The sequence below is a fragment of the Ranitomeya variabilis genome, chromosome 4 (assembly GCF_051348905.1).
Source record: "Ranitomeya variabilis isolate aRanVar5 chromosome 4, aRanVar5.hap1, whole genome shotgun sequence".
Classification (NCBI taxonomy): domain Eukaryota; kingdom Metazoa; phylum Chordata; class Amphibia; order Anura; family Dendrobatidae; genus Ranitomeya; species Ranitomeya variabilis.
The window spans coordinates 133998417-134015356 of record NC_135235.1 but is presented as its reverse complement, the minus strand read 5'-3'; the positions used below and the strand labels follow the sequence as shown (position 1 = coordinate 134015356).

The following is a 16940-nucleotide window of genomic DNA, read 5'->3' as shown; positions in this document are numbered from 1 at the left end:
AATCAAAACTATGTGCAGAAAGTAAATGTGATAACTCTCATGATGGTCAAAAGACTGCTAGATCTAGGCGAAAACGTGAGGGGTTTTTTACATAGGCAGCAATGACAGTATGTGGGTAGGTTTAAATGCCACATGCACTTTAAATTTGGCGTTCATGTTTATGGGGGAGTGAGGAGATACAGCTCTGACAAAAATTAAGAGGCCACCACATCCAAAACCTGTCATGGGCAGCCCAATCTCCAGACCTGAACCCCATTGAAAACCTCTGGAATGTAATCAAGAGGATGATGGATAGTCACAAGCCATCAAACAAAGAAGAACTGCTTACATTTTTGCGCCAGGAACAGTGTGAAAGACTGGTGGAAAGCATGCCAAGATGCATGAAAGCTGTGATTAAAAATCATGGTTATTCCACAAAATATTGATTTCTGAACTCTTGTTGAGTTAAAACATTAGTATTGTAATTATTGCATTATTCGAGGTTTGAAAGCACTGTTTTTTTGTTTTTTTTATTTTGACCATGTTTCTTTGTCAGAAAAAAATTTATTGCTTGGAACTTTGGAGACATGTTGTCAGAAGTTTATAGAATAAAAGAACAATTTACATTTTACTCAAAAATATACCTATAAAGAGAAAAATCAGACAAACTGAACATTTTGCAGTGGTCTCTTAATTTTTACCAGAGCTATAGAACTATAAGCCAAGCTAAGGTATTTGTCAGCCGAATCAAGGTGTATGGACTCCTTAAAAGGTTATTCCCACTTTTGTAGATGGATTTTGTCAGATGTAAATACAAGCAATTTTGCAATTCACTCCTAAATAAAGTTTTTAACAGTTCTTGAGATATTAAAGGGAACCTGTCACCACGTTTTTGGAAGATGGGATAAAAATAGCGTTAAATAGGGGCAGAGGTGGGCGTTACATTAGTGTGTGTGTTATGCGTTTATTACCCACCTAAGTTGCCGAAATAACTTTGCAAAGTCTCCGTTTTCGCCTGTCAATCAGGCTGGTCAGGTCGCATGGGCGTTGTCTTCCCCCAGATTTGGCGTAGTTTTCCGTTGGTGGCGTAGTGGTGTGCGCATGCCCAAAGTCCGGAATCCTCTTCCAGGGGATTTAAAATAGCGCGGTGTTCGTTATTGCATTGGTGATCGGTGGGCGCGGCCATCTTCCTTTGGCCGCGCGTGCGCAGAAGCGGCGCTCTGCTGGCCGCGGCTTCAGGAAAATGGCCGCCGCGATATCCATCTGCGCACGCGCGGCATCCCGCGGCCATTTTCCTGAAGCCGCGGCCAGCAGAGCGCCGCTTCTGCGCACGCGCGGCCAAAGGAAGATGGCCGCGCCCACCGATCACCAATGCAATAACGAACACCGCGCTATTTTAAATCCCCTGGAAGAGGATTCCGGACTTTGGGCATGCGCACACCACTACGCCACCAACGGAAAACTACGCCAAATCTGGGTGAAGACACCACGCCCATGTGACCTGACCAGCCTGATTGACAGGCGAAAACGGAGACTTTGCAAAGTTATTTCGGCAACTTAGGTGGGTAATAAACGCATAACACACACACTAATGTAACGCCCACCTCTGCCCCTATTTAACGCTATTTTTATCCCATCTTCCAAAAACGTGGTGACAGGTTCCCTTTAACACTTTTTTTTTTCTTTTGCCTTGAAAACCGACCACCAGTGTGAGACAGCAGGACATGTGCAGTGCTTACATGTTCTTCTTTATTGAGCTTGTAAGCACTCTTTTGAAGCTGGTAAGGATCGCTGGAACATGCTATTACTTCCTAGTCCCAGCAATCTTCAGTGCAGTGCTTACAAGCTAGACAGTTGCGGATGTCAGTCATCTAGGCAACACAAAAAAAGTGCTAACATTTCAAGAATATCAGCTAATTTTAATTATCTGTAAATTGTCAAAGTGCTAATTTTTACCAACATTGCCTGACAATACTCATCTATGAAGACGTGATAACAATTTAAGAAGAGATGTTTAGACTGAAGCCTCTGTAGACCAGTAAAATGTGATCTCAATATGCTTCTGGGACAGAAGGGAGCCTTACATCACAGGGTTTTGTTTATCTTGACTAAAGCTGGCAATGCATTAAGGTTCACTGTCACCCAAATTTATTCTACATGGCCCACAGCAATTTATTCCAACCCCCACGGCCCCATACACCCACAAGCTTTGGTCAGCCATGTGCATGTTCTTATTTGGGAAAGCAGAATAAGCCACTGCCAGAAACAAAATTCAACATATGTGACACATCTTTCACCCATGATCTGCTATCAGGAGTCTTGACACCACTATTCAGATTTGATGGTTGAAATATATGGGATCAGCTGACACTCGTCTAATATTCCAGTAATATTTTAATAAAAGCCCAAATAGGGTAGAGTTTTACTGTATATATACAGCAGTGTTCAAAATAATAGCAGTCCAATATGACTAACCAGATTAATCACTGTTTTTGTTATAAATTATATTATCATATGGCAAACAATTTTAAAATGCGCGCGTCTCCAGCCTCCCGGCTTGTGATTGGTTGACCGCGACGCAACCAATCACAAGCCGGGACGTCACGGGAGGCTGGACAAGCGCGCATTTTAAAATGCGCGCGTCTCCAGCCTCCCGTGACGTCACGGCTTGTGATTGGTTGCGTCGCCCATGTGACTGCGACGCAACCAATCACAAAGCCGGGACGTAATTTTAAAATCCTGAAGGACCTGAAATTACGTCACGGCTTGCTGTGATTGGTTGCGTCGCCCATGTGACTGCGACGCAACCAATCACAACGCCGGAACGTAATTTTAAAATCCTGAAGGACCTGAAATTACGTCACGGCTTGCTGTGATTGGTTGCGTCCCGGCCACATGGGCGGCACGCGACCAATCACAAGCCGGGACTTCACGTAAAGGAAAGAAAAGCGCGAATTTTAAACAAAGAACGCTGCCGCTTCCCTCGGTAAGGTGCAGGCTGCGTCGGAGAGGTGAGTATAGCAATATTTTTTATTTTAATTCTCTCTTTTACACATTTTTACATTAATGTTGTTTCGATACCGATACCCGATACCACAAAAGTATCGGATCTCGGTATTGGAATTCCGATACCCGCAAGTATCGGCCGATACCCGATACTTGCGGTATCGGAATGCTCAACACTAATCTTCACCCAGATCCTACCCTATAACTTGCTGCGTATAAAAAGAGAAGCAACATCCGTGACAAATCACCTTCAAGACATTTTCACTTTTTAAAAATCACTTTACAGTATACAAATGGTTACAACCTACATAAAAACTTGTGGTACATTATGTTACATCTACCGATCCTGAGTTATAGACCAAGTTAAATTCCAGAGCTATTTACTTTTTCAAGGGTTCAGAACTGAAATCTCCCAGCAGTCCTTTCTGCTGGAATGTCTGCACAACTGACCAGTAATACACAGTGTGTGTCCAATTTGGTAGCAGATTCTAATAACAAACAGCAGAATTATGAATGCAGCTCTTGGCTACAACATTTTTTGTATCTCAGGGATTATAATAGGATGAGCAATGTATGGACATTCGAATGGTGTTTAAACATGAACATACAGCTTGATATTATAAATATAATATAATAAATATTCTTGTATTTCAGAAAAATTATATCTGCAGAAGCATAGGTGCACTGCTGAATTTTCAGACGTGCTGACAGGATGTATATATATATTTATTTATTTTTTTTTTTTTTTTTTTTTTTTTGCATCACAGTATTTATTACTGTTTATTTATATTCATGGTAGTATAAATCTGGAATGCAGATTGCACATTTTCTGTTAGTACAAAAAACCTCATTTCAAGGCAGAAACATTACTGTGTCCAACTGTTATTAGATATATGAAACTGAAATAGCTGTTGCAAAAAAACTATTTTTATAAAACATTAAGCTTAAGATTAATAGGAGTGCCCAAACTTTTTCATAAAACTGTATATGTGTTTTCACGAATATTTGAGCCCATGGATCCATTATATGTCCATTTTTCAAGCCGGTGAGAAAATCTTGCCATACAGATGTTAGGTGTCAAGTTCCCGCCACTGCACAGGGAGAATCTGGAACCATGTCTGCTGTAGTCTCCCATTCTCCTTCAGCCACAGTGGAACCTGCTCAGCAGAGACGTCAATCCCAGCGTCTAGCTCAAGCTGATACTGTGCGCTTGATTACTGCTGCCTCTCCAGGCTCAGCCCTTGTAGCCAGCACTGATCAGTGGCGAGCAGACGTTCCAGGGACTATGTCCTGCTTTTCCCCTACTGAGCATGCCCATGGGTCGACCTCTCATTGGAGGTCGGGGGTCACATGCTCAGGTCCTGTAGCGGCTCCTATTGGATCACTAAGAAGGTCCTGGAGAGCTACAGCTATAAAAGGTTTGCATGGCCGCACGGCCATGCGCTAGTATAAATCAGTTATTGTGTGTGTGTGTGGATGTATGCCTATTCTGGTGAAAGCTCTGAATCATTCCCATCCCTTGGGTTGATGAATGCTCATGAATGTTGGAGCTGTCGAGTGCCAGTTAGTGACATCCAGCACCAGTCACAATCTATAGCGTCTATCAGCAGCGTTAGCCAGTGCGGCACCGTGCGCAACCAGTGCGCTTACCTGTCCCTAGTTAGAGCGGTTAGTGGTGTTCGCGAGAGCGGCGCTGCATGCACCCAGTGCGCTAAATCTATTTTAAGTTTAGTTTACTCCTGACACCACTGTAGCGGTGTTGAGCACAAGAGGTCTCTAGGGACTCTGACCCTGAGTCTTGGGGCAGAGTTCTCTGACTCCTTGTTTGCGCTCTCTGCGCCATATCGCAGCCCTGTGACGCAACAGGGTTCACTTCCTTCATACCGGGTGAAGCTAACCCGTGTTTGTTTGTTCTTAATACCGCTATATAGTCCGCCATTACAGAGCAGCAGGTGTCTTCTCTGCACGGTGAATCCCGGACTGAAACGCATCTTATATCACCTCTTATTTATATTTGGTGCGTTCCGCCAGTCCTAACAACGGATGTCATACGGATGTCACATGGATGCTTACATGTGAGAAAATCGCATCCTCACACTGCACACAGATGACATACGGATCACTGTTCAGGGAACATTTCTGCGATTGTCATCCATGTAAAACGGACCTATTTTTTTATACTCCTCGTGTTCTCTCCCTCTACAAACCTACCTTTGCCTGACATTGCCATCTCCGTGTGCGGTTCCACCATTACTCCAAAGCAACATGCCCGCTGCCTTGGGGTCATCCTTGATTCCGAGCTTTCATTCACCCCCCACATCCGATCACTGGCTCGCTCTTCTTATCTGCATCTCAAAAACATTTCTAGAATTCGCCCTTTTCTTACTTTCGACTCTGCAAAAACTCTTACTGTCTCACTTATTCATTCTCGTCTGGACTATTGTAACTCTCTACTAATCGGCCTCCCTCTTACCAAACTCTCCCCGCTCCAATCTGTCCTGAATGCTGCTGCCAGGATCATATTCCTCACCAACCGTTACACCGATGCCTCTACCTTGTGCCAGTCATTACATTGGCTACCCATCCACTCCAGAATCCAGTACAAAACTACTACCCTCATCCACAAAGCACTCCATGGCTCAGCACCACCCTACATCTCCTCTCTGGTCTCAGTCTACCACCCTACCCGTGCCCTCCGCTCCGCTAATGACCTCAATAATCAGAACCTCCCACTCTCGTCTCCAAGACTTTACACGTGCTGCGCTGATTCTTTGGAATGCAGGTACCTAGGTTAATACGATTAATCCCCAATCACCACAATTTTAAGCGTGCTCTAAAAACTCATTTGTTTAGACTGGCCTACCGCCTCAATGAATATATATACACACAGTGGGTACCGAAAGTTTTCGAGTTTTCAGACCCCTTGAATTTTTTCACTCTTTGTTTCATTGCAACTATTTGGTAAATTCAAAATAGTTCATTCTTTTCTCATTAATGTACACTCTGCACCCCATCTTGACTAAAAAAAGCAGAAATGTGGTAATTTTTGCAAATTTATTAAAAAAGAAAAACTGAAATATCATATGGTCATAAGTATACAGACCCTTTGCTCAGACACAGTCTTTTTGAGTAGGAGTCAATCAGCTTGACACATACAGAATTGGCAATCTTTGCCCACTTTTCCATGCAGTAGCGATCAAAATCTTTAAGATTGTGAGAGCATCTACTGTGTATGGCTCTTCAGGGCAATCCACAGATTTTCAATTGCATTTAGGGTCTTGGCTCTGGCTTGGCCATTCTACAGCTTTGATCTTCTGGCTAAGCCATTCATCTTCAGCAGCTTTTAGTGGCCGCCATAAGGTTTTGATGCAAAGTTGACTGAATCATGGAACTGTTCATTTTTCCATCCACCTTATCTAAAGCCCCAGTTTCAGCTGCTAAAAAAACAGAACCAAAGCATTATGTTCCCTTCACCATGCATTACTGTGAGTATAATGTTTTTTTGTGATGCACAACCAGACTCAAATGTCACAATTTGATGTTAATTGTTATAATTGTTACATCTATTTTTGTTTAATTTCAGTTATTTTAAACAAGTTATTTATTATGAAAAAGACACCCATTTTATCATTATTTTTGCATTTTTTTTTAAGTATTACATTGTTACCATATAACATGTATTTACATGATGAAGGAGCTATTCCAGCTCTGAAACACTTTGTGATTTTACATGTTTCCCTAAACTACTTTCCAGTACTTTGGCAAATGAGACTTATCATCTCACCCAACAACACAAACCACAGAAAGCAGGAGTTCATATAAGCGAAACGTATTTTCATGATTGAACCTCTATAAATTCAGAAAGGTATATCATGAAAGCTCTTGTAGGCATAATATGTTGGTGTCCAAATACTTATGTCCATATAGTATATATTTCCTGCAGATAGCTTCTAAACGTGCCAATTGCTTTCAAAGTTAGTCTCATGCTATAAAAAATGACGTTCCCCTTTTTCAGCAGATAGATTGCCTCATGTGCAAAAACTTTCTCTATTGACATAAATAAAAGATAAATAGCATCATTCTCAACTAAGTGACAAACCCTAGAAGTTGCTTGGTGGAAACTCTGTGAAGGTTAATATTAGATATTAAGTAATAAAAGGTTTGAACAATATTATTATCTGTTTCATATACTCTGAAGAGCCAAAGGGAATTGTGTCACTGATGTTCATAATTTTTTTTATATATAGAGGAGGTTGCCCTAATAGGCAAAATTTACTTTATAGGTTAGGTTGAACATATTTTCCTAATATGTAAACTACAAGGTTGATATCTGGAAGTTTATTATTTTCTAAGAATGAAATCACTGGTTGACATCTCAAAAATACAAAATGCTTATTAAAAGAAATATCTTATATGTGGGTGAGACTAGGGTTGGTATTTTGTGTTTTACAGTTGAAAGACTTTCTTTTATTTCAGCTCTGATTAGTATGACTTCCTTCTACACAGTATATTAAATATCCTCTCTTTCTAGAAACAAGTATTCGAGGACATTCTGCTTGGTTCAACAGTTCTTAAGATTAAAGCAACAGATGCGGACTCTGGGCGCTTTGCTCTCATTGAGTACAGCCTTGTTGATGGAGATGGAAAGTTTGGGATAAATCCTACAACGGTAATTGCTTCACATGCTTAAAATTATGTCAATATGTATAAGAGGATCTACATATATATAGTGAACGCCAACTTTACAGGTGCTGTTTGTGCAACACGCCCTCCATAGTGATACTAAGCAAGCCACAAATGTTAAGCATATTAAGTCAATAAATGTAGCAGACCGAACTTCTGTCTGGTACTTGCTGTATCTCTAAATCTCTTACATTCTGCATTGCGTTTAAATCTATACATGAAAGTTTCCCAAGAGTTTTATTTTGAATCAATTGCCAGTCGCCATTACTGTCATTCATTTCAATGGAGAGTGACCTGTGAGTCCAGTCTTTAGAAATCCTCCGGTTTTAGAACATGTCCACTTTGAAAGTTCTAAAATCCTTTTAGTTTGGGAAATGCTTTGTCGAGAAATTGAGGTTTGTCAGTGTGATGGCCCTAAATGTTACAGAGTAATTTATCAGGACAGTGATATCAGGTACCTTACATGGTATATTAAAAAATATATATATATTTTTTTTGCTGGTATTTGGAAAAGCGATGGAAGAACATATCAAACAATACCTCTTCCTCAGTCTAGTGTAGTAGTGTACTGCTGACCTGCTATGCCAGTCTTTAGACATAAATTAGCATGTATATGGGAATATGTTTCAGCCTGTTGTATGTAGGCGTAAGTGAAGAAGTGCTTCTAATATAAATTGTCAAACTCATAAATTAAAGAGAATACTCATCTCTCATTTGTACGGTGGTGGGCAGAGCACTGCTCAGAATGAGGTTGATCTCAAACTTTTATAAATATAACATTTAGGTTTTTCAATTAGGATGAGCTCTCTAGCAGAGATTAGCCATTAGTACATTTACGGTTCTTTTCTGAAATGACTAATAGATGTCAATTAACTGCTAATTATTGGTTCATAAAATCTTCATATAAGTGTACTTGTAAATGTTTTCTTCAAAATTGCCAAGTCAAATCTAAAAGAGAGAGTGAATATATGACTAATCTGTACATAAAAAGCTCATAAGAGATTTCATGAATGACGGTGTGGGGCCGCTAGGTTTCTTTATCTTGGAGTTTATGAGGAATGTGGAGTCTAAAACATGATCTGTTTTTGTATTCTTAACCGTTTATGACATTACATTGTGCTGAAGGAGCAAAATTCCCAGATGCCCTTACCCTGAATAGTGTTGGGCACAGGCACCAACCGGTGGAAGTCACTTATAATGTGTCAGTTGTTAAATTTTTGTTTTTAGTCATCTGCTTGTCAGATGAGGTTCAGTGTGGATAATTGTAATGGCATTATTCCCTGGAATTATGAAAGATGCGAAGAAGAGCCACAAAAACTGATAAGGGGCATGTAGGATCTTATTTATAACGAAAGATTAAAAGAATTACAATTATTTAGTCACAAGCCATCAAAGAACTGCTTAAATATTTGTACCAGGAGTGGCATAAGGTCACCCAAAAGCAGTGTGAACGACTGGAGGAAAGCATGCCAAGACGCATGAAAGCTGTGATTAAAAATCAGGGTTATTCCACAAAATATTAATTTCTGAGTTAAAACATTAATATTGTTTTTTCTAAATGGTTATGAACTTGTTTTTTTATTTCTAAAATCTTGCTTTAGTTCCAAATTTCTCACTTTTGCAAGCCGTAACATGAAAAAGTGGACTCCTATGTTTGTTATCCACTTTCTTATGAGCGCGACTATACTTCACATGTAGTCAAAAAGTTCTCTTTGGATAAACAGCCAAAGCAATATTAGAATTTTGGAACACAAATGTGGCTGAAAGATGGCAAACACCATGTCCCTTTTGCAGACATGGTGCCTAAACAGCAGAAATCCCCCACAACTGACCCCATTTTGGAAACTAAACCCCTCATGGATTTTATCCAAGGAAATAGCAAGCATTTTGAACCCACATGTACAACACAGAATTTGATAACATTAGGTCATCATATTGAGCATTTTTTATATACAAAAATTTTGCTTTAACCCCATATTTCTCACTTTTGCAAGAGATAACACCAAAAAAGTGGACCCCACTCTTTGTTACCCACTTTCTCACGAGCGCAGCTATGCTCTACATTTTTTCAAATAGTTCTACTTGGTCAAACAACAGGGGTTGGAGCAGAAGGAGCAATATTTGAATTTTGGAACGCAATTTGGCTGAAAAAGATAGCGGGCGACATGTCACATTTGCAGGGCCCTTTAGGTGCCTAAACAGCAGAAACCCTCCACAACTGACCCCGTTTTGGAAACTACACCCTTCAAGGATTTTATTCAAGGGTTTAATGGGGAACCCACAGATACTTCACAGGATTTGATAACATTAGTTTGCCATATTAAATATGTTGTCATTAGTTTTGATCTCAAGTGCTCACAACTCAAGTTTGCATCAGGTGCTCGTGTATACATAGAGTACTGCGGGTGCTCGAGTGACATGCTCAAGTCCTCACCCCGCATGTTTCACTGCTGTTTGAAAGCCAAAAAACATGTGAGGATTCCCCGTATATGTCACGCGATACTTAGTGCATACCCGAGCACCCTCAACTCAAGTAGCGAGCACTTGCGCTCAACTTAGTCATCATATTGTCATCACTTTTTTTTTACTTTTGAAAAAACTCTAGCCTCAATCTCAATCCTAACCTTCAGCCCAACCCCAGCCCTTTGCCTAACCCTAAATTAAACTTACTAAGGGGATGACACAGGGGTAATGATTTACTAATTATTGGCTTTTGATCACTGCGTATTATGGTCTATCACAGTGATCGAAAGGAACCAATAGGAAACATTCCTACTGTTGCCAGGAGCTAGGTGGCAGATCTTAGCAGGCGCATGCACCCACCTTTTTTTTCAGGAAAAGGAAGCGAGGGCCACGGGACAGAGTAGAATGACCATGACCCGGGGATGTCTGAGTTACTGGGGAGCTTGGGGGCATCAGTTCTCTCTCCTCTGACATGTATATCTTGTCAGAAGAGATGAGAGATGATTTTTATAGTGGACACACTTTTTTTATTTGATTGCCTTTATTCATTGAATAACGGCGATCACGTGATTGGGGACTGGAATATCCAGCCCTGAGCGCATTCTCCAGGATCTCAGCTCAACCCCAGGGATTTTTGGACTGTGGGGAGTACTATTACACCCTTATTCCAGACCATCGTTTTAAAATGGCGAAAAGAGAATAAGGCCCCTCAGCGGTCACCATTTTAATGCGTATCTGGAATCATTAAGGGGTTAAAAAAATAACCTAAAAACGTATGCAAATATATAAAATTCTTGTTTTGAATGTTGATCCAGATGATAGTTAAGAGGGAAAGATTTGCCCTTCTGGGGCTTTTGGCTCATGCATTATGGTTTTACCTATACCCCTTCCCTTTATTATTTACCATCCTTCATTTGAACTACATAGATATGTGTCTTTTTTCAACTGTACAATGTAACTATATGACAGACTGTTCTGATCTATGGGAAAACTCACAAAAATGAATTCAAGATTTTGGGACTGCTATGTATTAGCCCTTCATATAAAGATGGCATGGGGGGTCCTTCTGCTAGTAACTCCATAAACAACTGTTTCTAGGACGTTGAGGGGTACAGTTTGGTGTCTTTTTTGGGTATTTTCTGTGATATAGATCCCCAAAGTTACTTCAAATGTGATGTGGTCTCTTAAAAAAATGGTTATGTAAATTTTGCTGAAAAGATGAGAAATTGCTGATCAACTTTTAAGTCTTCTAAGTATCTAGCAAAAAATTCTGTTTGAAAAATTGTGCTGATATAAAGTAGACATGTGGTAAATGTTGGTTATTAACTATTTTGTGTGACATAACTCTCTGGTTTAGTTTGAGGGCATAAGAATTAAAAAAAATTAGATCTTCCAAATTTTCAGCGAATTTCTGGAATTTTCAGAAATAAACGCAGGTCATATCAAACAAATCTTACCATTATCATGAATTATAATATGTCACAAGAAAACAGTCTCAGAATCAGTGGGATACGTTGAAGCGTTGCAGAGTTATCACCTCATAAAGTGACACTGGTCAGATTTAAAAAATGAGGCCCGTTCATTAACCTACAAAGTAGCTTGGTCCTTAAGTAGGTGATCACATGATATAGTAATGCTAGACAGTATAAAGTATTAGTTACAATGGTAGAATGTGGGATCTAGGAAAAACGTACGCTGGAGCCCAGGATATTCAAGCTACACATCTGTTACAAAATCCAAACATACAACATTAAGCTACGCCTTCAGTTTATAACCTGCTTCATTTAATTTAATTTATGAATGTGGTTTAGATATTAATACAAACATTAAATTATTTTGTATAACAGGGGGATATATACATCTTATCTCCATTGGACAGAGAAAAGAAGGATCATTATACTCTCACTGCCATTGCCAGAGATAATCCTGGGGATATCGCAAGCAACCGCCGCGAGAACTCTGTGCAGGTGACTTCACAAACATGATGGGTTTCAATGATTTTGATCATTTAGATAATTCCTTCAGTTATCAGATTGTTATATCTAGCTTAAGATGTACAGTACTATGCAAAGATTTTAGGCATGTGTGGAAAAAATGTTGCAAAGTAAGAATGCTTTAAAAAATAGAGGTCTTAATATAGTAGATATTATTATTATTATTATTATTATTATTTATAATTATTATTATTTAGCAAAAATGAAAAGTTGGTGGACAAAAGAGAAATCTATACCAAATTTATATGCTTTCCAACATCATCAATTCATCTATGTACCCTTCATGCACTTATTTGTTTTTTTTCAAAAACTCTGCAGGGAGGTTGTCCCAAGCATTTTGGCAAACTATTCACATATGTACAAATCCTTCTGTCTCTTCAAGCAATCCACAAGAGATTCCATGATGCTGAAATCAATAAATGTAGGATTAGGAAACCGAGCGCACAGTAGGGTGAAACCCTATGGAGGGGAGAGTAGGAGAGTGCTGGTTCCATGCACCTGATGGAGTTGTGACAGGCCCAATTCCTACGTAGGCAGAAGAAAAACAGCTGCAGTTGCCCCATGGCTGCTGGATAAACCCTCCAGGAGATATTGGATCCAGTTGGATGAACACTGTATTGATGTCGTTATCAAGTGAAAAAAACAAATGCCAATGATCAGACCAGGGGCCAGGCTTTGTTAGGACCATATAATCACTTCCAAGACTGTTTTTTTTACACTATAGACAGTTCCTAATGACATTAACTGTATGTTTGAGGTCGTGACCCTGGTGTAGAATACATTTGGAGCCATTCAGACATTTCCCTGATGGTATTGTATGATGGATAGGTTTCTGCTTCGACTTTTTAACACGAGCACATCATTAATCCTGACTACATTCTCCACTCCATTTGATGAAATGCAGCCACAATCTTGCAAGGAAGCTCCACCATGCTTCACTGCTGCCTACAGACACTCATTATTGTACCACTCTCCAGCCCTTCAGTGAATAGACTGCCTTCTGTTACAGCCAAATATTTCAAATTATGACTAATCAGTCCAGAGCAACTGCATCTCAGTTCTTATGTTCTCATAAATAGTGGAGTCACTAAGATTTTTTGGGACACAATTCTTCCATGATGACCACTAGTACTGGAACTTCTCCATCAATATAAGGATGTAGCTAGATTCCACTGGTTGCTGCCAGTTTTGATGTAATGTCACTGATGGACATTATCCGATTTTAAAGGGAAGTATGCATGATGCGTCTTCTTGTACTGAACTGATTTCTTTGGGCAAACACTGCATCCACAGCCCTCAATGTTACACATTTGTTGGTGCTTCTTCAAAAGAGCTTCATGTTCATTTCTTGAAATACCATCCTTCCAAGCAGCTGTTTTTTCAGTTAATGACTGTGTTTCAACCTTTATATGAAAGCGAGGATCATTGCCACTTGTTGATATAATTCGTTTCTCGTAGTCCTGAATATAATCCTATAAAATCCCTGACTCTGCACAAGTGTGCCCAAAAGAATTATTGATGTTTTAAAGGTGTGAAGATCTGAGACTGTGGGTTGTAATAATCACCTAAGCAAGTTAACAGTGGAATTATTTTTTATTCCTTATGTCTATGGTCTTACAGCAATTCTGGATAGATGGCCACAATACAATGCCCCCCAGTCCACAAGATCTTAGCCCCGGGGGCCGGTAATTCCACTGTTCCTGTACCAGGCGATACCCACTGTCTCTCAACTTTTGGTTGGCCCACATATTTTGTAATTCCTGCCAGTATAGTCTGTAGTCACAGTCCATGCTCCTCGAGACAATGGATTTCATGACTGTAGCATATGTATCCAACTCCAGCCAGCACCAACCCCCCATTCCCTCATCAGTGTCTTAAATACCCACAGCCTCCTCCCCACCCCACCACTAGAAATGAACCTGGCCCTCAGGAAACACTTATCCCCAAAGCTAACTTTACATTGGTAGAGGTATTTTCCTGATGCCGAGACCATCACCTGGGACTGCATGTGAGACTCCAGGAGGCGACGGCTCCACTGGGTCTACTATCGCCATCCACATAATGGGACTAGTGGCAGGAGCAAAAATGACTTGAGGCCCCTGGGACACTAATGAGAGTAATGGAATGATTGCTTTACCTGATTACCAATCTTGTGTTTGGCCTTATGTATGCATAAGATGGAGCCTGCTCTTCTTGCTCTGCTTACCATCACTGAATGGAAACATTTATTCCTGACGCTAAACACTTTCAAGTTGAAATTAGTGCACTTAAATGAGCAATCAAAACTCTAAATAAACACAACAATGAGCTCGATGTAACCAATGCTCTGGAAAAAAGTCTGCATCCCTTAGAGCCGTGGACTCTGCTCTATGTCCATTGGTCCAATAATCTTTAGTCTGTGGTCAGCTGCTCACAGACGGTAAAGGGGGATCTCATCAAGTATTAATTTGATTTAGATTTCTCTTTTGTTCAATCACTTTGCATTTTGTTCATTGATAAAAAGAAAAATATTAGCACTTTGATTTTTTAACACATTCTTACTTTGTAGCATTTTTCCACACCTGCCTAAAACTTTTGCACAGTGGTGTAAAAGGAGAAGTCCAGCAAAAACTAAATAAGATCACAATAGAGCCATTAATAATTTCCTATACGAATTGGCTTTATTCAGTACTTAAACCTTTTGGCACAATATAAAGGAGACCTGAAAAAAGTATTGGTCAAATTACACCCAAATTTTCAGTTATAGAAATCTCAGAGTAATGCCAAAGGAGTTTCAAAAGAGCCTTCTAAGTGAAACTGCACTTTTAGAAGACCTTGATATGACATGTAAACACGTCAGAAGTTTAAATAGTTTGGGTCTGAGTGCTAAAATTGAGAGACAAAAGCGCTCATTCAAGTGCTGCTCTCCTCTGAGACTTAAAGATGCACTGCCATGAAAATGTTTATCCTCTTAACATAGTGCAATCATCATATTATATGGCACTGTTTACTGAAATTGCTTTTTTGACAGTCTGCCCAGCTAATTCTCGAGTTTTAATTAGGTCTATGGCATCACGTGATTAAAAACTGACTAGCTATATCCTTCTAAGCTCTATTTAAAAAGAGGAGGTCAATTTTTCCTGTATCAGTTATGCATCAGCAATGCAAAAGTCCCTGGCTGGGGGGACGAATGAGCGGCTGGTTCAGGAGTTGAAGATGGGAAAGATAAATGCAGGGACAAGAGACTTCCTATTTGTATATAGAGCAGAGAAAGGAGAATAATTTGCTCTGTAGGAAAGCAAAATGAGCAATTGTAAGTACGCAGTGCCATATAATATGATAATGAAAAAATATTAAAGGGAACCTGTCACCCCCCCCAGGCGTTTGTAACTAAAAGAGCCACCTTGTGCTGCACTAATGCTGCATTCTGACAAGGTGGCTCTTTTAGTTCTTGTTCCTGGCACTGCTGCAATAATCGTTTTTGAAATTTGTCCCTCATACCATGAAATCGCCAGGGAGGCAGGTCTTTCCCCCTAATCTAGACGCCTCACATCCGTCACTCATGGCCTCTGCACGCCGGGCGCCACCTGCTCTGCCTTCATTAGCGTCCCTGGCGCCTGTGCAGTTATTTTTTTTTTCGGGCATGCGCAGTTGCGTTGCCCTTCGAACTTACAGTGCAAGCGCCGGGGACGCTAATGAAGGCAGAGCAGGTGGCGCCCGGCGCGCAGAGGCCATGAGTGATGGCTGCGAGGCGTCTGGATTAGGGGGAAAGACCTGCCCCCTGGCAATTTCACGGTAAAAGGGACAAACATCATAAGCGATTATTGGAGCAGTGCCAGGGACCCGAACTAAGAGAGCCACCTTGTCAGAATGCAGCATTAGTGCAGCACAAGGTGGCTCTTTTAATTATAAACACCTGGGGGGGTGACAGGTTCCCTTTAAGATGCTAAAAATTCTTTAAGAGGGTCTTAATAGACTTATCAGAAAATATCTAAAGTATACCAAAAATGTTTTTACTGGGTTTTACCTTTTAAATGCCTATTTAGATGCTAATGTTTGCTATATTTATATTCTTTAGCAATGGTCCACCTGATAAATACAGAGATGTCCTATTCTAAATTGTGGGTTGAACTCATTTAGGGGGACTGTAAAAATAATTTATGCTATGCATTTTTCATGGACCAGGTGTGAGATACTTGGAAAACCTATTTTCCACTTCAGTAATTCTTTAGGTTACATTGTGTTAGTGCTGTTATTTACCATAATATTGTGAATTTTATTTTACATATCCAAGATGCATGACTAATCACATTTTGTTTCATGCTTCTTGTTTTTTTTTATTAGGTTCTTATCACTGTGCTGGATGTTAATGACTGCAGACCTCAGTTCACCAAAAGTCAGTTCAGCACTAGTGTGTATGAGAATGAACCAGGAGGCACATCTGTAATCACTATGTCAGCCACAGACTTGGACGAGGGAGACAATGGTGTGGTGACATACAATTTGGAAGGCCCTGGTTCTGGTGTGTATGCTAATGCTATGAAAATGTAAAAAAATAAATGAACAAGTAAAGACTGCTAGTTTAATGGGAATTTGTCAGTAGGATAAACCCTTCTAAGCCATCTACATTGACATGTAGGTAATAGAAAGTTTAATAAAATGATACCTTGATATCTGTGATCTGATTTCTCATTCCAGGGAAATCCATGTTTTTCTTAATATGTAAATGATCTGTTAAGAACTTATTATATACAAAATAAGGTGTTACCAGTGTAAAACATGTAACTATCACAGAACTGTAGAACTGAACTTTGTCTCTTTACAAACACACTTGCT

General features: G+C 40.0%; 1 protein-coding gene across 1 annotated transcript in view; it reads left to right on the top strand.

Annotated features, from left to right (window-relative positions):
• Positions 1 to 16940, top strand: part of CDH23 (cadherin related 23) — a 1745895-nt gene that overhangs the window by 1663924 nt on the left and 65031 nt on the right. The window contains exons 6-8 of the mRNA XM_077259281.1: positions 7517 to 7654; positions 11979 to 12098; positions 16449 to 16626. Coding sequence (XP_077115396.1) covers positions 7517 to 7654; positions 11979 to 12098; positions 16449 to 16626 — 436 coding nt within the window. The remainder of the gene's footprint in view (positions 1 to 7516; positions 7655 to 11978; positions 12099 to 16448; positions 16627 to 16940) is intronic.